The 25707-nt window shown below is 37.1% G+C and overlaps 2 protein-coding genes across 5 annotated transcripts in view; one reads left to right on the top strand and one right to left on the bottom strand.

Annotated features, from left to right (window-relative positions):
- LOC145978658 (uncharacterized) overlaps positions 1-9725 on the top strand; it is a 41585-nt gene extending 31860 nt beyond the window's left edge. The window contains exon 2 of the mRNA XM_083111420.1: positions 7772-9725. Coding sequence (XP_082967546.1) covers positions 7774-8121 — 348 coding nt within the window. The 5' untranslated portion in view covers positions 7772-7773 and the 3' untranslated portion in view covers positions 8122-9725. The remainder of the gene's footprint in view (positions 1-7771) is intronic.
- Positions 9726-10913: 1188 nt separating this feature from the next.
- mRpL49 (mitochondrial ribosomal protein L49) lies at positions 10914-25316 on the bottom strand. Of its 4 annotated transcripts, none has more exons than XM_083111966.1 (4): positions 25036-25316; positions 19886-20075; positions 14855-14982; positions 10914-11209 (listed from the first exon to the last, which is right to left on the bottom strand). In XM_083111966.1, the coding sequence occupies exons 1-4, from the start codon at positions 25129-25131 to the stop codon at positions 11063-11065; spliced, it is 561 nt and encodes a 186-aa protein (XP_082968092.1). In that variant the 5' UTR covers positions 25132-25316; the 3' UTR covers positions 10914-11062. The 4 variants fall into 4 exon arrangements, with proteins under 4 accessions (XP_082968092.1, XP_082968093.1, XP_082968095.1 ...); XM_083111967.1 differs by having other exon boundaries at positions 19886-20072; XM_083111969.1 differs by having other exon boundaries at positions 19886-20072; positions 25057-25316.
- Positions 25317-25707: the final 391 nt, after the last annotated feature.

Raw genomic sequence — 25707 nt, 5'->3', positions numbered from 1 at the left:
AAATTCTGTAAAATGACATATCGGTCACAAATCCTTTGAGTGCACGTTTTGAAGCACAGCGTACAGACTGTTTCTATGCTCTTCGTAACCAGCCTTGATTCTCCGGGCCAACTCTATAGATGTAGTAAAACATATTGTAACCTCTGACGCAGAACCAGCACACAATGCATATATGCAGTAGACAAGTAAACTTAGAGCAAACAGATAAGGTAAACATTTTATCGCTTTTGAGCCTTGGAACAGTTCTCTGCGGTATTCAAGGATGTAAAGCAATTATGCTATTCAGTTCATAGCCAACTTCCAATGACAGATTTTTAAAGTCAAATGTACGAAAAACAGTACAAGCTTTTATTATCACAGAGGTCGCTGCTCGTTGGCCCACCGTAGTACTATCAGGACGCGATCTGTTCGGCTGGGAAAAGAATTGTGTTTTATCTGGGACTGGCTAATATTTTGTCCGGGGTGTGTATGTAGTAAATTTGTTTCATCAATTACATAGTTAAATGGAGAGATTAAAACAGAATACGGGTAAATTGAATTCCAAAATTTTCAATATTAAGTGCTAACAAATCGTGTGCCTACGTTCTTCTTGAACTCTAGCCTTTGACATTGATTTCCAAAATTTATTTTAGAAATGAAAAACAACCAAATATAAGAGTTCTTTATAAAAATTTTGAAAAGTAGATTTGTTAACATGAATGTAAAGAATGGCGCTTGGAAAGTGTTCCAGTTGTTACATAAGATAGAGGACCGGTTTTGGCTGTCACCATAAACGGTATAGGAGAACTGGTTTATAAGGAATGGAGTGGGGAGGTGTCTGTCTGAAACAAATGGCGCCTTGCTAATTACACAGCACGGTCGGTGTTCTTCACTGCATGCCAGCTTGCTATAAGTGAGCTAAATTTTAATATTTGTAAAATAACTGGAAGTCAAAGATTTAACTGGACATGTAATTTTCCGCAGAGCGTGAAGAGGAAGAGGGAACGAAAGTAACCTTGAAGTTTGAACTAACCTTACCAAACTGGCGCATGAGCTAAATATATCCTCTGTCTAAAAACAAAAAAATAAACACGCCATGAATTTTCCTTGAGGACTTCTCACAAGGGATAGCGGTAGGGAAAAAAATGTAATGGAAAGAGCCTGTTGTTGTGATTTATTCCTCTCTGGCAGCAAACAAGCTGCACTACTGCAAGATAAGGTAATCGGAAGTGGGCCTACAGTTTCTCTTCTGCATCCGAAACGTGAAATTTATCATAGCGAGGTCAGTACATTAGGATAAACGCAACAAGAAAAGCGGAACGTAACAAGTGCTAAAGCAGTACACACATACACACAACGTATTAATTCACTAAACGGAAACCTCATTTGAAAATCTACAATAATACAATTAAAAATTTTAAACATCGGGTCATTTTCATGCACGCAGCATAGGCTTGGCTTCACGCTTGCTATGGTTTGCCGGACTGATGCCGGACCACGTGCGGATTTGGCCAGATTTCCCATCATGCTCTGCGCCGCTGACGACATTGAATATCATCCATTGGAAGAATTAAACGCGAAGAAAGTTAAGGATGAAGCGGAGAACAACAGGTATGGAATAAACAAGAGGGAGCTAAAGAAATAATAGCTAATCACAGATTGAACAGGAAAGGAAAATACTGAATGTAATAAACTGGAAGCCTACTAAATCATCTAATGAATACGAAGGGCGTAGCAGAATGTGACAAAGAGATACAGTAGATGGGCCAATCCATGAGTTCCGGGTGTGACAATCACACGCTTCAAATATAAATATTTTGTGAACAAAGACATGGAGCTCATCCATATCATCATTATAGTTTCAGAAAGATGCCATTGTTACTGACCTGAAGTGAGCTCTGTAAACAACGTTGTTTTGGAGCAATTCAAGACTAACGGGAGTTACGGGTGACTCACACGGCGGAAAAAGCTTCATCTACCACCACACAACTTGAAAAAACTAAATTTTTACAACTTTTTAATCCATCATATTTTTTGGGAGGAAATGTAGATTGTAACCTTTCATCTCATGTGTTTATTATAGAGTAAACATTTTTATTTTTACTGTTATTTATTATTATTTTTTTAAACGTTCCGGGTGTGACCTATTTGAATACCTCATTAATTAACTCAATTTAATACCATATTACTCTCCTAATACTTGAACTGAACAATATTAAAGGGGAAAAGAACCTCCTCAACTCATAAATTTTAATAATAACCAAATTTATTGAGCATTGCTTATACACTAAATCTCAATGTAAAAAGACAACATGTATCACATTTTTCACTTCTCTTTCTCCTTTTTCTCCTTGTTAATCTGTATTCTTAAAGCCATTCAAGGACGTGCAAATATCAAATTAGTAACTATTTAGTGTCCCGCACTAAGCTAAAGCAAAAGCTTAAGTTTAATGCTGTTTAAATAGTATTTGGACTAATTTTACTTTTTGAATTGGTAGGATCACTTTGTCATGGATTGGCCCAGATCTAGACCTAGATAGAAGGGGGGAGGAAGAAAACCACATACAAAGGGAGAAGCGAGAGAGAAAAGATAAATTGGCATTGGGAAAGAGTGGAAGGAGGGAAGCGAGAGAAACAGAACAAGAAAAGGTTAGCGACAGGAAGATTTGCGACAAGCTAATTTTGTGTAATGAGGTGATTAAAAAACACACACAATTTATATAATGCTAGCTAAACTATAAGTTTGAAAAATTTCTAGTGAAACTACTTTTCTTCGGAAATACGAAAATGTGTACACAACATCATACGAATTTTTGCTGGGGGGGGATACGTATCTCATTATTAATATAGTATAATCAACTATTATTACTATTTGTAACAGATGCACCGGTTAAGCGAAAAACGAGGCACTGTTTTGCTTTTTTTTTTAAGTAGTTTGAAAATGGATCCATTAACTTTACCTGAACCATCATATGACATTTCGCAAACTCTATTGAAACTGTACATTCTCTTCTGAGTTTTTCTGCATTATATTTGAAATAATAAATGGCAAGATTAACTGATGGAATGTGAAAAATAAAGTTCTGACCTCCTTTCCTCATTTTACACTAATTTATTCGAACTCCAGTTGTTCAGAAGTGGTTGCTAAAGTTCACATTTCCAATGCTGGCACAATAGTCTATCATAAAACTAAGTTGTTGTTTTTTTGCTCAATTCGGCTCTAGAAATGCAAGATGGCAGCTTGAATGCAGCTGATGCTTTTTTAACTTTAAATGTACGATGAATGAACTCACGAGTTTCCGGGGCGATTGTAAGGCATTAGAATCTTTCCCCCCTTCCCTCCGTCGGAAAAAGCAAAATGTGGGAATCAGAACGGATGAAGCTCATCTCATAACGTTCAAGCGCTAAAAATAACACTAATGGGTTCAAATCCAAATCCTGTGCTGTGCAAAGCACTCTTTCGACAAATCGAGACTGGTTTCATTGGGTGAGCGTGGGCGGCAAGAAGTGTGTTCTGCTGTTGTTGTGTGTCCAACCTACGAAGTGTTCATTCCACGAATTATTTCTGCATCATCACCGTTAACCCGGAAGAATGAGCTTCTACGCTACCTGGTTGTTGCGAGCCGAATTACAATAGCGATGTCCGCATGACACATCTTTAAACATAAGGACAGAAAACATTGAGATCAATAACAGCCTCGTGAGATCGGCTACAGGGTGATTCGAAAGCCGAGAAACCCAAACTTGATTGTTAATAATATTGAAATAATACTAAGGGGAGATTCATGGGTTTTATCGGATTACAAAACCCTATCTATAGAGGCAATTTCTAAAAGTTAACGTTAACCTTGTCTTACACGAAACTGAAATTAAATAAGCGAGGAGTACTTTTTTCAAAAAGTCCAGAAGGGACAAAAGTTAAGGTAGAAGTGTTTAATTTCAGTACGCTGAAAAATTTTAGCCCTCGGACAAGAAGGTAAGATTAACTGTTATAAAACATAGTATCTTCGCGAGACCTATCAAGCCTTTCATTGTTGCAAGGTTTGTCCTCATGCCAAGCAAAGGGCAAAAGCGCTGACGCACTCACTATTTTTTCAAAAGTAATCGATGTTTCAAATCGACACTTATTTCGATTATCGTAAAAAGTTCTGTACATTTTTTTCTTACTTTCTATATGCCTGTAACCTATCTTCAACGAACTGGCGACAAAATTGCCTAAGGGTGCAAATTGGGATGAGATCGTTAGCTTTTCTCACTTGTGTAAGAAAGGCTGGAAGACTCAAGGTCACGAGCAGCACGCAAAACATCTGGATTACCGTGCAGTTTATGCGTAACGTCTCGCTTATTCGTGATTGTGAATAAATTTAATATCACAGTGTGTTTGATAAGTTTAGAGACAGCTTGAGCAGAATTTTAACCGTGAGAATTGGCTTTCCAAGAGCCAGTTTAGAACAATTAGAAACGTTGTTAGGGTATCTTGAATACCCCAAGAACATTTGCACCCCTTCGTACCCATTCAGGCCCGGATGAGTGGGGTGGCAGAAGAGGGGGGACGGAAATAATATTTTGTGTTGGGGGGGGGGGGTAGGCAGCCAGTACTACACACCTGCAAGCCATAAAATGCATATTTGGTCTAAGAGTGCCTTTATTTCTTGTTTGCTGGGGGTCGATAACAGAGCGAACTGGTCGACCGTAGCGGCATCACCTCGTTTGGCACCGGCAATGTGCTAGACCAGAAGTTTTCAAACTTTTTTCCTCATGGTACCCTTTAGTCTAATTTACCCTCACCATAGGTTTTCTGGATTTTTTGGGCTGCCTGATTGGTGGAGCGTTTTTGATACGATGGAGGCGTGCATCTGCAATAGAACAAAAATGGCATTGGGCTCCATGTGGAAAGATGGTAAACAAATAAACATTAGAATCCCACGTTCATTATTTTATTGGGTGTTGCTACGTTTACAATCTTCTATGATTAGTTACAAAAATAAAAATGTGAAACACATGTATGCTAAGAAATATATAAAATAATTTCCCTATACTTTTCCCAGAGTTATTGAAAGAAAGTAAAGAACAAATTAGTTTGTATGCAAACTGTCAAGCACAATTTTGGAGTTTTTATTGTAAATCTTCAAGTTTCTAGTAAGAAGGATGTGCCTGCATAGCCTGACAAGTTTCTTGATGTCTTGTTGTACACTTGAAACTTTCAAGCGGAGAGTGGGCTCCAAATTTAGTCTATTTCGGTAGTTGTTTTTTTTTTTAGGTAGCGTGGATGAAAAACCACTCTCCGAGCTGTTGTGTACCCCCCTTCATGTAGTTCATGGACCCCTGGGGCAGGGGCGTAGCCAGAATTTTTTGGGGGGGCTTCTGCCAGTGGTACCTACCCTTCCCCCAAGACCAACAAATCTCCCCCCTCTATAATATTGCAAGGATAGTTATCTCGTTTGTGTGTGTGTGTGTGTTTTGTTATTCTTAGAATGGCAATTTCAGAATTGAATGTCTGTTGACACTTTTCAGAAGCAGTTTGAAATATTTGGCTGATCTCTTCATCTGAAAACTTCCTAAGTCTCTGAAGCAGTTCTGTGATGTCTCTTGGGTAAAAAACTTTTAGTGGATGTTATTTTCAGAATCTACAAACCATGCACACAGAGAATTTTCTATACCTGCCACATAAAGTGTCTCATCGGAAAGTATGCTGAACCTACCATAGTATTTTTTTTTTTTAAAAAAAAAAAGGAATTTAGGGGGTGGGGTCCAGACCCCCTGGATACGCCCTTGCCCTGGGGGTATGCGTACCATAGTTTGAGAACCATTGTGCTAGATACCTTCAATATAGGAGACCTGGATGACCCTTCCCAAAATTGTAATATTTTGTTTTGTTTGTATTTGTTTATTTACTTTCCCATCTCTTCACAAAAACTTCCTGTTGAGAAGAGAGTATTAACTGCTCATGCCAGTAAATGCTGCTCTGTCTAAGTTCCCGAGATGTTGATGGTATTTCGACTTATACTGACATACAATTAGAACTTTTATTCCTTTCAAAATTTATCTTCCCATCTGTTGAAGGTCCTGAAATATTGATACACTGGCAAATTAATTACTTACACTTTTGAACAGGATTTCTCTTGGAAGTTACCAACACTTGGCCATCCCTGGTACTTAAAAACCCATGAAGTTGGAGAATACTTTACCCTTTCTGTTTTCACCAAAAGTCAAGTGGCTCTCAACTCAAGGTATATTCGGATAGACATAGACGCTGTAAGCAGGGTTGTTAGAGGTCGAGGAATCTTAAATAATAAATTCAATTCCGGTCCAAGGGAAAAATTCAGCAAGAGTAAAAGAGCTCTGGATCATAAAGAACCTTTTTATCTGTAAAGTATTTCAATTCGGTCCAGGGACCTTTTTTCCAGATCAATTTAAATATGGTCCAGAGAGCCACTTGACTTTTGGTGAAAACAGAAAGGGTAAAGTATTCTCCAACTTCATGGGTACACGATATTCCTACAAGGGTTGGATAAAAAGTAATGGCAACACTGGTATAATTGGTACTTGACTGTATTGGCAGAGGAGCACGTGTTACATTCCTTCAAAGTAATCGCCCCTCATCTCTACGACCTTCTGTCACATGTATGGAAGGCGTCGTACACCGTCAGCGCGTCCATCTCTGTCGATGTCCCGCAGTGACTGCCCTATAGCACGTATGATGGCTTCTCATGTGTCGTAGTGATTCCCGCCCAGTGGTTACTTCATGTTGACAAAACGGTCGTAATCACACGGTCTCATACCGGTGAATACGGCGGATGTTCCAGTACCTCCCACTACCATTTATGCAGGAGCGCCGTCACATTGTTCGCAGTGTGACACCTTGCATTGTCAAGCAGGATGATGGGACACCGTGCCATCGCTTCCTTCTTAATGCGAGACGAAGGTGGTGTTGCAAGAAGGTGCAGAAGTAGGCTGCGTTAACAGTCTGCCTAAGAGACGTTGTTCTTCTTGCCTAAACATATTGTTAGGGCGCTTGCACTCTCGTCCTCTGCTTCAGAGCACTGCTGTTTTTGACTGAATAACATTCAATCGCTCCCACTCACTATACTTCCTCGTCTGACATTCCTTTATCAGCCACGAAACGCTTGTGGCGCTGTGACTCACCCCTTTCACGGGACAGCAATGTTGCCATTACTTTTTATCCAACCCTTGTTTTATAAAAATTATCATATGTGTTTCTGCATTTGATCCAGTTTAGGCTGCACACCAAAGGCTGACATCAGGATGGTATTTGAAAGGGGGTGATGGGGAATTGCTGGAATTTTCCTACTGGAAATTCTTTCAAATACCACACTGGCAGGCGTGTACCTAATAACTAAGATGAGCCTCCCCAATAGCATAGTGGTTAAGGCTGGCTGTCACATTTGAATCAAGGGCTCTTGGGTTCAATTCCATCTGGAGGCATATACCAATTTGAATCCTATTTTAAATTGTCGACTCAGAACTAATTAACCAATCTGTGCATGGTGTGAATTTTACAAAATCACAAAAAGAAACTTGTAAATTTCTTTAGCGTGTTTACAAGTTTCTGAACATGAATGTTTAGAGGTTGCAATTGTTACCTCGCCCATGATCTATCTTTTTTTGAAATGCTTTTATATATTCTTCTAAAAATTTCCTTGCAACCCTCGGGTTGTAATTAAATGTGAAGTGTCTACTGTCACTTGCTTTACTGTGAGTGAAATAATTGACATGTTACGTAAATTCCTCTTGCATGTATACTTAAAACAAACCCCTTTGTACTTTACAGAAATGAAGTTGCTGGAATTGGATCGTAACAAGAAAGGCCACTTGGACAATGCATTCTTCCTGCTTCTTGGTGCGTGCCTAGGGGCCTACCTCGTAGCCACCGGTGGAGTCATGACCTACGTGGCTTATTTCCGAGACCCACCCATCGACTACGATAACCTAGGCTTCAACACGCTACCAAACCACATCACGGGTCCAGTTCTCATAGTGCTGGGAAGTTTGGTGATCACGATGCTTGCACTGCTGGGCTGTTGGTACGGTTGCGATACAGTTCCCGAGTTTATCAAGAGGAAAAGGAATGCAACGGAATATAAATCCCTCATTGGGGACCAAGAGGGAGAAAATGTATAATGCCAAATATCGATCTTCCAAAAAAGTTCAATACCGTGCCATCTTGGAGGATCACTAATTGAGGGTTGTTTCATTATTGCTATGTATCTGTAACGACCATGTATGGTGCAACGAGCATTGTTATGTTTTCATAGATGACTGTTTACATAGTGTTCCTGTTCACATCCGTCCATGATTTTACATCTGCAGAGCTTATAAACTTGAAGGCCAAGTTAGGAAAATAGTGATGTGGTTTTCTTTTAAGTATATGATATGGAGAAAAGTGTGATGTCATTTATCAATAAAAAAAAATATATATCTACCAGTAAGGTACAAATAACAGAGGTCTGTTTCTATTATGTATATTACATAAAAGGTTGTCATGAACTTCCAATAATACATTTAGTGCCTCAAAGTTATGAACCAATTTCTCAGAAGCATAATATTTGGGAATGATTTTCTTCCATAAGTTGCAACTTGCCAGAAATACAGTATGAAAACTGTCAGATGAAGACACTGCACTTACTAATAGTGCACATTCAGAATTGGGACCAGGCCTAATATTTTTGTGGGTCCTTAACCAGAAGAAATTGAACAAGGACAATTACAGCTATCAAGGAAACTCATAAATTTTGTTTAACTTTTAAAATAATAGGCAATTTATGAATTCCAAATGAACTAATAGTAACATTATGTGACACACTAAAATTTACAAAGACCTCTTCATATGATTTTTCACTGTTTTTGAGGTATCTCACATCATATTGCAATCTTTGGAAATAAAAAATGTGTTAGCAATCTCCCTTTATTTAACATTTATAAACTTCTCTTTTTGCAGTTTCCAGAAAGTTATCAACAAAGGTCAGAGCATAATTTTAACTTTCTTTTTCACTGAGTTGCCCATGGGTCTGAGTATTTTGAATCTCTTAATGAATTTCCAAATTCACTTTATTTCATCTCGTCTTACAAAAATGATTGTTTTAATATTGACACCTGACATTATTACATAAACTAAGGTTTTTCCAATTTAATCTGGTTGCTGTACTTGTGCGAACTCTGGAGTAAATGAATATACTTTTTCACTGTATCATCTGAAATGAATTACATAAAGTACATCAACTATATTTAAAAAAGGACACTCCAAATTTTAGATTCATGAAGTGGTAACAAATTATACTTATAAACATGCTTGACATTGTACTGTTTTGTTCACCTTAATTCTTGTGTATAGTTGTAGGAAAATGCTTCAAAATATTATATTTTTAATATTATGTATAACCATGTAATTAACAGTTACATCATGTAAAAACTTGTTAAATTTAAAGTAGTAGTTCTGCAACTGAATGAAGAAAAAGTAGATAAAAAAAACTTGCCTTGAGAAGTAACTGTGATATGTTTGTGAAAGTAATGGTAGAATCTCGTATTATATGTAGTCATTATTATTTTTGAAATTTAAAATTAGCATTTACCATTGTACTTTTATGTGATAATCAATTATAATTGAGAAATATATGATGAAGAATTTTCTGGGACATTCAAAAAACTTGAATTATACTGTAAGAAACTCATCTTTTATATGACTTTGTTGTACTAAATGAATTGAATAATAAATGTGTTCTATTCTATTTCAAAATATAACTTTCAGAATATGTATGCGTTTCTGAAATGACATGTATTTGCAATATCCGTGGTGACTTCCATGTCCATAATGCAAAGCATGGATATTTTATTGATTTACTCACTCATCACAATACTGTGTAAAAACAAATTCCGCCAGAAATATAAAGTAACTGAAATTAGAACTTTAAGCTTGTATGCTCGCCCAACCTAATAATGTGGTAATTAGTTTCTTTTTTACCTGTGGGAAACATCCACCACTCCACAACCACTTCACTCAACTGCTTCCAAGTAGGGATCTCCCCCTCCCTACTCCAATCCACAATCACCACAGTACAAAAATGTCTATGTCAGCCATTATGGCAACCACATGCCCTGGCCTGACTAAGGCCACCCAGTAACCCCATCTTCACCCCTCACCACACACACACACCCTATCACTCAATATCTGACAAGTGTGGCAACTGCCTGAATTGCTCTGGACCTGACAACAACTTCCATTTCCGCCATCTTTATCTACATCTGAAGATGCAACCTGCAGCCATGAAAATTTAAACTTTTTACCAGCATCTGCTGAGTTTTCTATTTCCTTGCCATTTGTTACTGCCCTACTGGCCCTCAAATACATAATATTTGAAACAAATGTCTTTATTTTAAAAGTGAGCAGTGCTGACTGAAATATCGGTTCAATCTCCAGGAAGGGACTTCTTTTTTTTTTATCCAGTCATTTAACCAAGTAACATTGACTACAGGTGGCACAGTGAAGCAAATGCCAAACTTCTACATTCTCCAGATGTGTCACGTGTCTCATATAATGTCAGTAACGAATAAATCCATAATGTAAAGCATGGATATTTTATTGATTTACTCACTCATCACAATATTGTGTAAAAACAAATCTCTGCCAGAAGTATAAAGTAACTGAAATATTATAAATTGTATGCTTGCCCAACATAATAATGTGGTAATTAGTTTCTTTATACAATATATTTGCAAGAGGAGCAATGCAATAAAGATTGTTAACTTCCCTTTAAATCATATTTTCAGTTTTGTGTAATCTGCCAATCCTGCTTAGAGAATTCAAGAAAAATCCCAGTGCCCAGAGCAGGGACATAGTGTATGACCCAGTAGCACTAAATTTGTTGTCAATTCCATGGCAGTTTGACTTGGTAACAAGAAGTTCGATATTGTTGAATAAAAATACTAAGTTAACTTGAAAATTCATCTATTCATCAACAAATTTTACAGTAAATTATACAAAACAAATTATTATATGTGTAACCTACTTTAAGTAAACTGCACTCTGTACTTTCATATGCATCAAATGTCTGTTTATACACTGTTGCTAAAATCCTCTGTCCAGAAGCCAGTTCTGAGTATCTCTCACATAATCACCTTTTAACCTAATCATATTGAAGACTTCATGAACTTGTGATGCTATTTTCCTCTGATGTTTTTCTTCTAGGAATTTCTTCAGTTCTTGATCCATCAACTAAAGAAAGAACAAAGATGCTATGGTAATTTACTATCACTTGCAAAATTTAGAAAAGTCTACCTAATGCAATAACTGAACATTCTGAGCAATCACTGAACAAATGATAAAACTGTGTGTGGAAGTAAAAAGGCATAACAAAAAAATAACATCTGACTGATGTTTAAAAAAGTGAGTAAGCTTTGAGAACAGTCATTCTCATTTAATGATTCCAGTTACCCTCAGTATCAAATTTACTTAACTGAATTGAAATCAATAAGCAAGATACACAAGAACTGTACAGGGTGGCTGGAAAGTTCCTTAACACTGAATATGAATTGTATGGTTATGTACACAGTTTGCCTCCTACGAAATCAAAACGTCCGTGTGGGTTCCTCCATGTTCAATCGTTCATCCACAACAGCATATCATGGATGACATCTTGAAATGCTGAAGAAACTGCATCTTTCAGCTTGTTGTCAGAGTATCAGCATTTCCGCACCTCTTCTTTCACAAGACCCCAGAGTTCATTGTCAGGTGTGGTGATACCAGGGCTTCTTGAAGGCCATAGCAATGTAGCTAGACAGTCTGCTGATCCAGCGATTGGGAAAATTTCATCCAGGTATCTGTGGACGATCAAAGCGAAATGTGCTCGTGTGCCATCCTGTTGAAACCAAATGGTGTCGGCGACTTCTTTTTGCCATCAACTGTGGAAGCAACCACTCATTGATCATTCTCAGGTAAATGTGCTAATTAACAGAGTTATTTAAAAAAGGACCAACCAGGTGTTCTGCTGTCATCCTTGATTAAACCATAACATGAGGCAGATTGTGCTCATTTTTCTAAAAAAAAAAAAAAAAAAAATTAAGGATTTTCTTTCCCTCAGAAAAATACATTCAGATTGCAAGAGTTGCAATAAATCACACTCTCTCCATCCATGATGTCCTCCATTGTTTTTCCAGTGATTCGATGTTCGTGGACCCACACACAAGCCACCAAACACTCCTCCACAGTAAAAGTTGTGCCTGCCATCACAACTTGCCTTGAATATTGGTAAGTTATTTCTGCCACCCAGGGCTGCACGGTAGTGGTGCCAGTCACACCTCGAAGAGACCCCATTAATATTTGTGACAAACGTATTTGTACAATCGGGTAAAGTACAGTGTAAAGGAACTTTGCAGCCATACTATATTTATAAAATATAGTAAAACTTCTCCTAATAGATACCTCTAAATAACTGAAAGTTTTTAATTACTTCTCAATAACCAACGTGAACACTGAAAACCATGCCCTAGTGCTGATTTAAAACTTGCAAATAATGGGCAGCGTGAGAGAAAACAATGGAAATTCATGACAATCAGATGTGACATTGTTGCAGTAACTGGAATAATGTTTATTCTCGTGTGGTAGTTGTGATGATGTGGCAACCACACACTTTACATAATTATCTCTCTCACGTCAATTGTACAAATTGTTGCAAATTCGGAAATGCAAACTATTAACTTTAAGCAAGTCTTGAAGATTTCCTGGCGACGAATGATGAAAAGATTCTCTCAGGCTATCGACTAGGTAAGTTGTGGAAAAGATTCCAAGCTTTCGAGAGCTAATGTAACTCTCATCTTCAGGATAGATGTGCAGTCCTGAGAATGTCATTTTTTTTAAAAAAAATTCCCTGAGATTTCCAGGGGAGTGGGAACCCTGTTCAAGAGTCTAACTTTGTAATTCTATGAGACACTTTCATTTTTCTTACTTTATTTCTTTTAATAGCTAATAAAAATGTCTGCAATGGACATGTTTGTGTTCATGTATATTTCGCCTGATTTCCAGGAAGTGCTAGTGTAATTCAACATCGATTTGCATCAATAATTCCTGTAAATAACATTGGGCTTGATAGAGTGGCATTAAGTGCCACACGCAGGACATTTGTGCTACTATGAGGATGCAGATGGTTAAACAACCCTTATTAGCCACTTGCACCTAAAGACTTGTTCACTAGGAAGATTGTAACATCCCCATAGTGTCAGTGGCGACTCGTGGCTTTTTTGAAGTGTAGGAAGAAACCCTGGGGGGTAAAGACAAACAGGGGCATGATGCTGATCACATCACCCCCACTAACGACCGGATCAAGAAAGTGTGGGGCGTTAACCTCATACCCCCTATACGCCTTCATGGAATGGTGCTAAGCACAGGGGAGCACTTTACCTTTTTTTTTTTTTTTATATATAAGGAAGAAGTTATGATAAACACAGGACGGTTTGAAAAATGCATTCAATTACAGTCGCACAAATCGCTCGTACTATCTATTACATTTAGAATGTTGCCTGCAGGCCCACGCACAAGGTAGGGCAAGGGGCCTTTGCCCCCCCCCCCTTGAACTATGAATTCTTTTAATGTGAACCTATAAAAATCAACGAAAATAGTATTGACGATATTTCAGATTTTGCAAGAATTTCGATTTTGTCCCCTCTCCCTGTAGTGTGGATTGAGGATAATAAAAAGTGCTGCGGTAAATGATTCTAAATTGTGCTAGGCTTTATCATTAATTACTATTCTCAGAAAACTGCAGTTTTAAGTTCAATTATGCATATACTTTTTGAGTTTTGAACTCGTGTTATTTATTATTCAATACACAAAATTGTGTAGAATGGCTCAACAAACAAAATGGGTTCAACATAGACCTTGAAATGGTTTGAGAAAATGGTTTGTTTACCCCCAACCTTCTATCGATGTACTACCGTAAAATCTCCTCAGGAACAAAATCGACAGGATAAAGTAAGGAAAGAGGATGGATCGTTGCATGGTTGTAAAATAAAAACGTGTCGCTGTGTATGCATACTCGCTTTTATTTGAAGTACTCGCTTTTATTTGAAGCAAGTCTGCTGGTGAAGTATAAATAAAATTTGGCCGTAATTTTATCTCTATTTCCTGAAAACCTAGTCCTTTGAATTCGACTTCCCTCTCCCAGAGACTCGCGTTTGCAGATTATGCTAGATTTGACCATTATGCCAAAAGCACGATGCTAGGGGCCAACTAAGATCAAACTGTGCTACGTTTAGTACCATTTTGATGGGGTTGGCACCACTGATGTAGGAACCCCTCGATGCTTTCTCGCTGGATCTTTAAAAACTGCAACCTTCCCTTTTCCACTTCTCACCCATCTGTTTGTAGGATGACCACCGATGTTCCTCAGCGGCAACAGCCAAGCCTTTGTGTCCATCGTCTTTGAGCTGCGGCTGGAAGGAGCTGCAGCGCCAGCCGTCAACTCTTGACAGTAGCTAACCTAGTCAATTGTACGTACATTGCGCTCATAATTTTATAACGTGCATTATTATTAACTCCTAAAAAGTAGAGAACTGGAAGCAAGTATAAATGAAATGTAGGAAGTTCCTCACTTCCTACATGGAGGAATCGCCCCTGGTCAGTGTGGTGACTGAAGAAACATCTGATCATACTATTTGAAGAGAGCTTAAAGAAGCAGGATATTCATGCTTACCAATATATTAAATATTATATGGTAAAATTATGAAATTTGCCAAAAGCAAATAATAAAAAAAACCTGTCAACAACCATTTACCTTGAATTTTTTTGACATTTCATAAAATAATTTCAAAAGGGTAACAATAAGCACAAAGTAAATGTTAGAAATACATAACCATTTTACTTTACCCAAATATTTCCTTTAATGTGCTTCATTTCCGTAATCCTCCTCTGACCTTTCTTTGACACTTGAAGGTAGACTGGGAGCATGTGGTTTTTGCTTCGTGGAACGAAATATTCCAAGTTGCTTATGGTATCTGCAAGGTAGGTAAGTGAACAAACTGCATGAGTACATCACTTACACTAGGCCTATGTAGCAATGTGATTCTTCTTGTAGATTCGTTCAGTAGAAAACAACAAGTGTCTACAATATGGATTCATCATGGCACATTGTCAAGATTAAATGATTTAACAATTCAGAAGTGAAGACACTGCTCTTATATGCGTGACGTCACATATGGTATAATATGGGTAATATATATACCACTGAATTCCACTTTTCTTGTAATCTGGCAACACTGCAAACTGTTTGCAGGCCAAATCATCATGCATATTTTCAGTTGTCTCTTATGTGTTGGTATGTGAGGTTTATTGTAACCCTGTTTGCTACAAAAAAGGATATTACCATATATCGTCATAAATAAACATGCAGTTCACAGCATTTTATTTGAGCAGTGACACAGTAGACTGTGCTGTGATAAACTATGTCGACTGAAAGAAACCCTTAGCTGTGTATATCATCCTAACACATTCTGTTACATTTCGGACCAATGCACTCCAAAATTGCAATGCAAAAACATCCCAGATTGCGTAAAGATAGTGTACCGACTGTACTTTGGTTGTCGCTGGTACAAAAAGACTGACGGCCCATGGACATCACGTGGTACATGTCATAATTGTGCTGTAACACTAAGATAATGGTTTGAACCAACAGATTATTATTTTTGTCCCATCGTATGAAAGCATTTGCATATGCCAATGTGCCCTCCACATTAAAGTCGATAACACATAGTGAGGGATTCCCAATTCCTAAATCACTATCCACCACAGTGGAATTGAACATTTCTTGTGACCAGGAACATTCTTTCAAATAGAAAAGATAGTGTTACATAGAAAAAGATATGTAAATATGATATGATATGCACGATAAATTTCAAATCTTTTACTTCATCTGGAAATGAATTGAAAAGCATCGCCAGATGTTGATGCACCTGGTACTGCACTTTGACATGACCAATGTTGCCAGTACACTTAGTATTAAAAAAAGAAAAAAAAACTTTATGAATATGGAATGTTTAACCCCATAAATCGTTTGTAATGCTCAGAATTACTCCCACATCCCCTAATGTGCCTTCATGGAACTGTGCACGGGGAAGTTTACTTTTTTTACAAGCATATATTCCATACTGAACGTTCATGCAGAGAATTATTTTTGTGCTTAATGTTTAAAGAATATCCATATAGATAAAGTTAATAACTAATACAAGGTTCATGAATCTATCGTTTTTTGTACAAAAGTTTAAAACGTTTAGTCTCGGTTCTGTGACTTTTGGGACACCCTGTATATCTCGGAAATGTGAGTGATACACAAACTTTGAGACTTTCTCTGAATTCCTCGCACCAAAATTAGTAAAGAACAAGTTATTTCATCCAGGATACAGAAAAAAAGTTGAAATTTGTTCCCTAGCGTTATCACTACTATGTGGATAAAATTATGTAATCTGATATTTTATAAATATTTTGCAGTCACTTGGACAATTCTTATTATTCCAAATACAGACAGATCATTAGTTTTATTATTTTTTTTTGTAAAATACAAATAAATGTTTACAAATACAAAGGACTGGCAATAAGTGAAAGGTGAAAAATTGAGTTAGACTAGCATGATGTACTTCAAATCCCCCCTCAGATTCATTGTACTAAGGTGTTTCCTAAGTATGGGATGGCAGATAATAAGTTGGTAATTCTAATTACTGCTGTTGCTATTGTTGTCATTATAATAATTACTAAACAAATAAATTATAATAATTACTAAACAAGTAAGAAAATGTATTCCCCCCAATAATATAATTCTAGACAAAACACTCATGAACAAGATACTAAGTTTGCAGCAACTTTTCCCATACATACACCCAAACGTGTGCGCAGAATAAAGTTTTGCTGAGATGGTTTCTATTCCGATATAGCTATATACTGGCAACAAAACAGTTATTTAATTTGGAATATATAGGCAAAATAATACATACATTAGCAGGTATGGACTTGATCGGTTGCATTCACTGAGCAGACTAACTTCGAACCCTAGATTTGCCAGCTGGGCATTCTATTCCATGTAAGAAACCCTGAAGCTCAAGAACAAGTCGAGGAAGAATGCAACACACTGCAGAGGACGTGTGTAGTCAGTGATACCAGTGTTGCACACCCCACTATTTCGACCCTATGCTTATGATGATTCATTGCTAATGATGATGTACAGCGGCAAGAATTGTTGAATCGAGGTCTCCTGTTCAGCGTGCAGTTCTGCTCGAGTGTCATTTTGGGCATCATCCAAAGGGAAAAGCTCATCAAAGTCAAGCAGTTATTTTACATGTACCAGGTGGTTATAATTAAAGTGACGGTGTTCAGAGTGGTGCAGCATGGGCTGTAATGAGAGTAGCAGTCTGAAACTTCGTAGATATGCTAATGAAGCAATGTGCTCGCAAATTATGCCCCCCCAAAAAAATAGTTCCAATTCTCGCCACCAGGGTAAAAAATGGCGCTGTAAGCAATCAAAACTTGGTATAGTTACAGGAAAAACACTATAAATCGCAGAAAACAATACTCTTTGTAATAAAATATCGCTACAATTTCACTATTCGAATTACATGAACATTACTAAAGGAAAAAAGTAACAAGCGTCACCAACAACAACCAGGGAGCTCACACAATGGTTAGGCAATGTCACCGACTTTGACGTCATTGTTACGGAAAATTCCACGTTTTGACTGCTTACAGCGCCATTTTTTACCCTGGTGGCGAGAATTGGAACTTTTTTTTGCATAATTCGCGAGGGCATTGCTTCATTAGCGTATCTACGAAGTTTCAGACTGCTACTCTCATTACAGCCCATGCTGTATCACTCTGAACACCGTCACTTTAATTATAACCACCTGGTATATTCCTCCTTATGTCAACAAGATCAAAGTAAAACCGGGCATGAGGTGACAAAAATAACACCGGTGCTGACAGGTGTCAACGAACATTTTTTATGCATGTAAAAGACCCCTTGCAGTTAAAGAATGGTGGTGTTTAATGATTTCTCCACGAGACTGATTTGTAAGTGCTCGAGATTTATAATCACTGCAATGAACTTTCAACTGTCGCAGCCAAGTGTGAGTGATTTGCTGTCAATGTGTGTATGAACTGTGTCTCGGGTGCTGAATGATTTGGGGTTTGAGTGTAGGAGGAAACGATTGTTTGTTGTTTGACGACAAAAGAATCTCTACGGTATTAAAATATATCGCCTTGAGAAGAAGTGTTTATTATTTAGACAAGGCATGCTTCAATGCATATTGAATAAAGCGTGGGGGCATACCACCTTGCAAAACCACCACCAGGTTTTCATTGAAGGGCTGAAGCAACCGACATGAAAGGGGGAGGCTTATTGTTTCACCCACTGGTGCCAATGAAGGCTTTGTTGAAGATGCATATTTACTGTTCCATGCAAAGAAAGGGGAGGGTGATTATAAACAAGATTTGAATCCTGGTATAGTGAAGGGATTCATAAATTGAAACCAAACAGAGTAATAGTAGCAGACAATACACTACATAGTAAATACCACAATAAATAACAATACATGCTTTTTTGTGTATGTGTGTGTATAAACTTGAAGTGTGTGTCTTATAGTAACGGATGTATTGTGAATGAAGCAACCAAGTTTGTCAAATTTATTTTTGTCTAAAGCACAAACAATAACTCACTATTAAATTCAAGCAGGACCTGTCGTTTACTTTTACATCATTTTCTTCTTTGCATACTCGACATTTACACACATGCCCTCATGTTTCGAATGTATTTCGCGATTTGTATTAAGCAATGTCATAATTATTACATAACATATGCACAGAAAGCCCTTCAAAATTGTATGGTTCAGGAGACAAATAGAAGCAAAAATACATTCTGCTTGACATGCATGTATGGGTTTTGACGTGTTGTGCAGTTGGCAATACTGTGGAGGGTTTTGACGTGTTGTGCAGTTGGCAATACTGTGGATTTTTCATTATCTGTTATATGAATAGCTCGGCAGTTGAGGCAAGACTGGCATGGAAGATGCTGAGCACTGTTCTCACCCAGATTGATACATAAAACCTGCTGCAAACTAACCTGTAGCGTAGTTTAGCATATTCAGATATAAAAATTAAAGCAAATCCCCCTGCGTTATATTCAACATTAAACACACAGGTTATACCTCATATTTAAAACATGAAGGATAAACAGGTGAGAACGGACTTTGCTCATGTGATACATCCTAGAAATCCAATTAATATTATTGCATTGAGAGAAAGTGGTGAAATTCCATTAATACTCTTATTATATTTCTATATTTCTTTAGTATAAAATTTATATTACCTTTTCAAGGTAAAGAAGAGCAATTTAATTAATTTCATCTAACAAATATAATCAGTGCAGTGATGGTAAGGCATTAAAAATTAAAGTAATTGCTGGTTGAGTTGAGTTGAGGTTTTAGGTCCACTTTATGATGCACACAGTAAGGCTAATCGGGACTGGACCTAGTTTAAAGTGGGATCCAAACCACTTGTGCCTCCACCAGGTATCGAACCTGGGACCCCTTGATTACAAGGCGGTGACGCTACCACTGCACCATCGAGGAAGCCCTAGTAACTGCTGGTAAAATTGTTCATGCTGTTCCTAGTGTGATGTTAGGTTAACTCAAATAAATATTGAAATAAATTGTATTTTTAATCAAATTATTGTTCCAGCTTTGAAGCAAGTAGGCTCACAACACTACTTCTTTAAAGTGTTATATGGTGAAAGATTCTAAGAGATGTATCTCGAACTAGACTAGAACAGAAATGAACCTAACAAAACTTTATGCATGTTATATGACCTAAAAAAAATAAGTTACTGAAAAGAATATTATACTGAAGAATTTGATTTACCTGAAGGAGGTTTCCATCCAGATGGGTATTTGTCCTTTGGAACAGGCTGCGGAACATGTTTTGGTCTCATTAACCTCTCCACAAATTTCCACTCCTCTGGAGATTTTGAAACTTCTACCTCAGTGTATGCATCTGGTGAATCCTCAAGGGTACTAGCAATAAAGGATCCTTGTCTTATGCCCAATATCTGCTGCAATTGCACAAAAAAGATTATTTTTTTTTGTTCAATAAAAGATGATGATAAAAACAACTAATGCCCGTTTGCACCAAAATTCCACTAACTCGCAAGTAAAACAATCCGTGGGTCAGGGTAATCCTCGAGTAACAATCATCTTCTGTTGCACCAACATGAAAGGTGTGTTGAACACAGCAAGTCACAAACACTGGATTAACCCTAGGAGGATAGCTAGCCTCAAAGCAATTGCCTAAATGTCATACAGATGGAAGTGTATGATTGGTTGCCTCTTTCGAGAAGGCACTTGGACATTGTTATCTGACAAGCAATTGGTATATAAAAATTTCAAGTACAGAATAAAGATGGGGAAAAACATATTTACGTAAATAAATGTTGATATATTAGTGCAGCTTGGAATCGTAGTAAGTAGTGTTAGTGATATTTGTAGCAGATTTCAATATATATTTATACATACATCTATCTCCACATAGCATTCACGATCACTTTATAGCTAATGTTTACATCACTACAGGCTTCTGGGTGTATGTTTATATTGGACATGCAATTTTCCAAACTTTGTACAGCAAACATCTCCCAAAGTATAAATGCTGTAACATACTATATATTTCTAGCATTTTAGATGCATAGTTTGAATCTATTACTTCCTTTTAAACATTTATTTAATTGTGAAAATCTGAAATGATACACAGTGTCCACTCTAGGACCATGATAAAATTCAAGTACAATTCCCGATTTTCAAGGTGAACTTTTCAAAAATTCAAGGGTGAAAGCACATGTTCTCTATTTCAACCTTATGTATTACTGCCTCTGACTGCCCAAAAACACGAGTATATTAACAATATAAAGGGTCTATGTGTTTCCAATGTAGGCAAAAAGTCTAATTCAATTTAAGGAGTGGAGTTTACATCGTTTGCCTTCTCGCATATTCAGACTCGAAATACAAACACAAGTCACAAATGTTATGGAATATACTAATCTACGAACAATTGTTAATTGTATAAGAATTTCAAACTCAAATTTAACTAATCCACTGCATAATATCTTATTTTGGAATAATCTTTCTGCCTGTCAGATAGATTGTTCTGCAAAGGGCACTAACAAAGTAAACGGATTGAGAGAATTCTGTTTTATTTTTCCATGCAGCTTTTCTTTATTTTCCTTCCGCAATAAAAATAAACGCTAAACTATGAACAACTTCTCTCTACGGAGAAAAAAAAATCATGCATAATTCCCAGATTCCAAGGAATTCCCGGTGAGTAGCCACCCTGATACAACACCAGTTGCAGATAGCAGTCATTACTATACTGCACGAGGGTCAACTCTGCTTTTACTTGGCAATTTTGGAGGGTAAAGTTGACCCTCCTTTTACTCCCAACTTAACTTATCCGTCGTTTCTGTTGGTGCAACAGATATCCAGCCGATTCGTGAGGTAACTGTGAGCTTACTTTTAATCACGAGGGAATCGATGATGGTGCAAATGGGCATAAATGCATTTAGTTCTTTGACCTTCATTAGTATCAAACGTCACTGCAAGATATTTGAGGCTTTTAAAAAAATACAATACAGGAAAAGTAAAACTGTACCTTTAACTTCAAACATAATTTCCATGGTGGGCAATGTAAGTGTTAAAATAATTTAGCACTGATTATGATGGGGCTGTTTACCCACTGTACCCCCTCGAGAATTACGTCGAATTTTCTTTTAATCGACAGACTTCAATGTTTTACATAATGTAAAAGTGGTTCCAGCTTTAGGAAAGCACAAATAACGGAGATATTTGATGCCAAAGAATGGTCCACGTAAGTTAAAACCTGCAATTTCAGAGTATTTTCACCCCTTTTTGTTAGTAAAAACTGCTTGTAGGCACACTAAAATAGCGAAAGAACACGTCGAAAATAACTATAAGTACCTAACCTAATTACATAAAATTATAGCTGCTGTTGTTGAAAGTCGTTTTGGGTGCTATATTAACTGCGCAAAGCCTTTGGGCTGTTCTGCTACACGGTAAGGTAACATGCTAATGGTAACAGACGTACTTTACTTCACAAGAACACATTTCCGAGAGCTAAAATCAACTGAATACGTTCATGAGCAACAAAATCTTCATAAACCATGCAAAATATTTCACATTCTCCACAGGGTACAGAGGGTCAAGGGTACCGATCATGATTTCATTTCAAATGGGTTCACTAAAATAGTTCAGCTTCTCATGTAGGAAAGTGCCATGTGCTAAAAAGTACACGATAGGAAGGATAAGGATTCATGAAGCAATAAAGCATGATAAAAAGCCTTGTAAGGCTTTCAAAGTTTGGGGGAGATCAAATTGTTATCATCACATTAAAAAAAGAAATTAAAAAACAAACATAACAACTGTTACGGAAGTGTCTGTTCATTTTATTTTTCTCCCGACAATAGTACACAATCTCTCCAAAACAATATTTTTTTTGTGCTTGATGCAATGGTGTACCAAGAGATTAACATTTGGTTTCATTTATGTTTACTCAATTAGAAAAAAATCTTGAAATAGGCTACTTATTTATATACATTTCTTGCCTTCACGTCATTATATCTAGCATTGCTACTAAACCTCAAGAAAAAATGAAAAATCATAGTTTGGTCTACGGGAAGGATACATTCCTTTCATCTACAAGCAACTGTAGAAAATAAAGAGAATTAAGTCCTACATCTTCTGCAAGAGCAAATTTCTAACTCGTTGAATATAAAATAACATTTTTACACATTGATCTTGATTTAGAAAATAATGGATGAAACAAAAATACTTTTGAAGAAGCAATATGTCCGTCAATTGGTAGTGACTGTACATAATGTAAGCTTTACTGGTCTGTTTACCCATTCTACCTCCTCGAGAATTACGTTGAAATTTGTATTATTTGACAGATTTTGATGCTCTACGTAATATAAAATTATTTCCAGCAAGCAGAAAACACAAATAACGGAGATATTCAATCACAAAGTTTGACACACACAAGCAAAAATCTGCCATTTCAGGGTGCTTTCGATGCTCTTTTACTATTAAAACCCTTTGTATGTGCACTCAAATAGCGAAAGAACACGTTGATAATAACTATTGATACCAAACCTAACCTAACTACATAAAATTACTTGCTGTTGTGTAATGTCGTTTTGGGTGTTACATTCACTTGCATGAAGCCTCCAGCCTGATCACGGTAAAGTTACATGCTAAGGTAATAGATGCACTTAACTTCACAATAACACATTTCCGCGAGCTAAAATCAATTGAAAACATTCATAAACAACAATATATTTGGTAAATTTCTTATATCGGAAAAACGCATTTCTTCAAATTTACAGGAGAAATTACTTACCGAATGCAGTTTCTTTAGAATTGTGGCAGTTCGGGGAAGTGTTTTCGGTACCAGTTAGATAAGTTGGAGACACATTCAACGCTTTTTTTTTAAAAAATAAAAATCATTTCTACTTACCTCATATGCATAGCAGAACATTTTTCAACCTGAGGATCACTTTTTTTTCCATGAAAAACACGTTATTTTTAACATTATAATTCTTTATTCGACGTTGCTAATTCGGCGGCCAAACCTTGACTCACGTTGTCTGTCGTCATCTGATGTGCAGTGTTTCCAAACCTATGAACCTATAAATGCCACACAAGCTATTCACAAAACGTTTTGAATCGAAAATTGTTCCACAAACCATTCACGGAAGGTTAGGTTAGGTTCAGTTAGGTTAGGAAAATTTAGAAAAATAAATTTCAACAAAAAAAAAATAACCTTTCACTACACTTAAATGTATTGCATGCTATGAACCTATAAATGCCGCACAAGCTATTCAGAAAACGTTTTTATTCGAAAATTGTTCTACAAACCATTCACGTAAGGTTAGGAAAATTTAGAAAAATAAATTTCAACAAAAAATTAACATCTTGTCAAACTACTGTGTGGTTGCTACACTGACAGGGGGTTACATAACCGAATGCACGGAACATTTGATTCACGTAGTCAACGGCAATGGTGGCACGAGCTATCGTGCAACGGAGATGCATGAATGACGAAAAATACCTTACTTACAGGCCAAATAAGTTGCACGATTCGAAAAAACTATTTCCCCGGCTTCAGAAAGTACACAAGAACGCAATTCCGTAAGTACTTTCTTGTCTTTTCTCCTGTAAATTTGAAGAAATCCATCTCCGGCTTATCTAATCGTTACTGTGTTTTCTCACATCGGTCATTGAATTTTGCCAGTAAATCATCTATTTTTCGATATAAATGTGTGACCGATGCACGAAAGCTCTTGCATCCATTTACTTCCAGGTGGATGTAGCCTGTGTGTGATGATGTAATCCCAGTCAATCCCGGTCAGTGTTTCCAAACACGTGTTTTTGTAACTGAAGAAGGTACGTTTCCACAAATGGTTGGTGGGGCTATGTGTCAATGGTTCCTGGGGCTATGCGAGAATGGTGTCTGGGGCTACGCATATTTTTTTCGAAACCAATTTTTAACTATTGTAACCTATACGTAACCTACCTAACCTAACCTTTCCAGAAATGGTTCGTGGGGCTATGCGTCAATGATTTATGGAGCTAAGTAGGTATTTTTTGGTGGAGTGAGGTGGAAACACTGCATGCCGACTACGGTAGTGTAACTGTGACCGCCATTTAGCGTGTTACTGAAGGGGAAAAGAAACGAACAAAACTTAAATCATACGTCGAAAATATAGATTATTTCCGTGAAAAAAAAACGAAATGGCACCTTCAAGAATCCTTAGGAATGCAGAATACGTAAGTATCACTGTGAAAAAGGAGAAAGTAAAGGAATTTCAGGCGTTTCGGGGATACTTAACATTTAATAAGCGAATGCCACCTTGAACAATACGTAAGTACGAATATTCAATGAACTAGCAAATTTCAGCCGTTTTGCAGATATAAGAAATTTACCGAAACTTTCATTACCCTCACCTGATTTGCATTGTTTATTACCTTGTAAACAGGTATGACTGGTGTCTTAATGTGGGAAATCCTATATAAGCACCTTGATCTTAATAGTACATCCATCACTTGGTACGGTGTAAGGAATATTATTAAATTTAGTTCAGAAACGTAGTCACTTCCTTGTCTGCATTACCCGTGAAGGGCTTTAAGGACTAAGAAATCTATTGTAATTTTGAAACGTCCACTTTAGTCAACAAATTAATATTGTCCATATCTGTTTCGTGCAACAAAAAGTTCCGAAACACAGATTACTTTCGAGAATCCCTTAAACACAGATTATTCTCTAGGAGAGTAACAAGAGAGGTTTCATCATTGAACCTGCTGCCTCTCCCGAGCATAGACATACTGGGTGCGTTCCGAAAGTCTTAACGAAACGAACGCATTCAACGAAAATAACTGGGCTCGTGAATCTGGTGAAACCAGTTATTTTACAGACTTATGGGACACGCTAGGCGAAAGCGCAGGCGCAGCGTTTTGTTTAGAGAAAGTTTCCGCATGGCGTCAGCGGAAGGGATGTCCTTATGGCAAAAATAAACTCTTATTATGGCCACTGTTACTCATTTTAATCACATTCTAAGAACGGTCAAGGCATACTTATCTTGTGCATGTTGCTTCATATCGCTATCTGTTAAAATTATA

Source organism: Lepisma saccharinum, chromosome 25 (assembly GCF_977018435.1).
Source record: "Lepisma saccharinum chromosome 25, izLepSacc3.1, whole genome shotgun sequence".
NCBI classification, from domain to species: Eukaryota; Metazoa; Arthropoda; class Insecta; order Zygentoma; family Lepismatidae; genus Lepisma; species Lepisma saccharinum.
The sequence above is the reverse complement of the archived record's forward strand: the minus strand, read 5'-3'. Positions and strand labels throughout refer to the sequence as shown.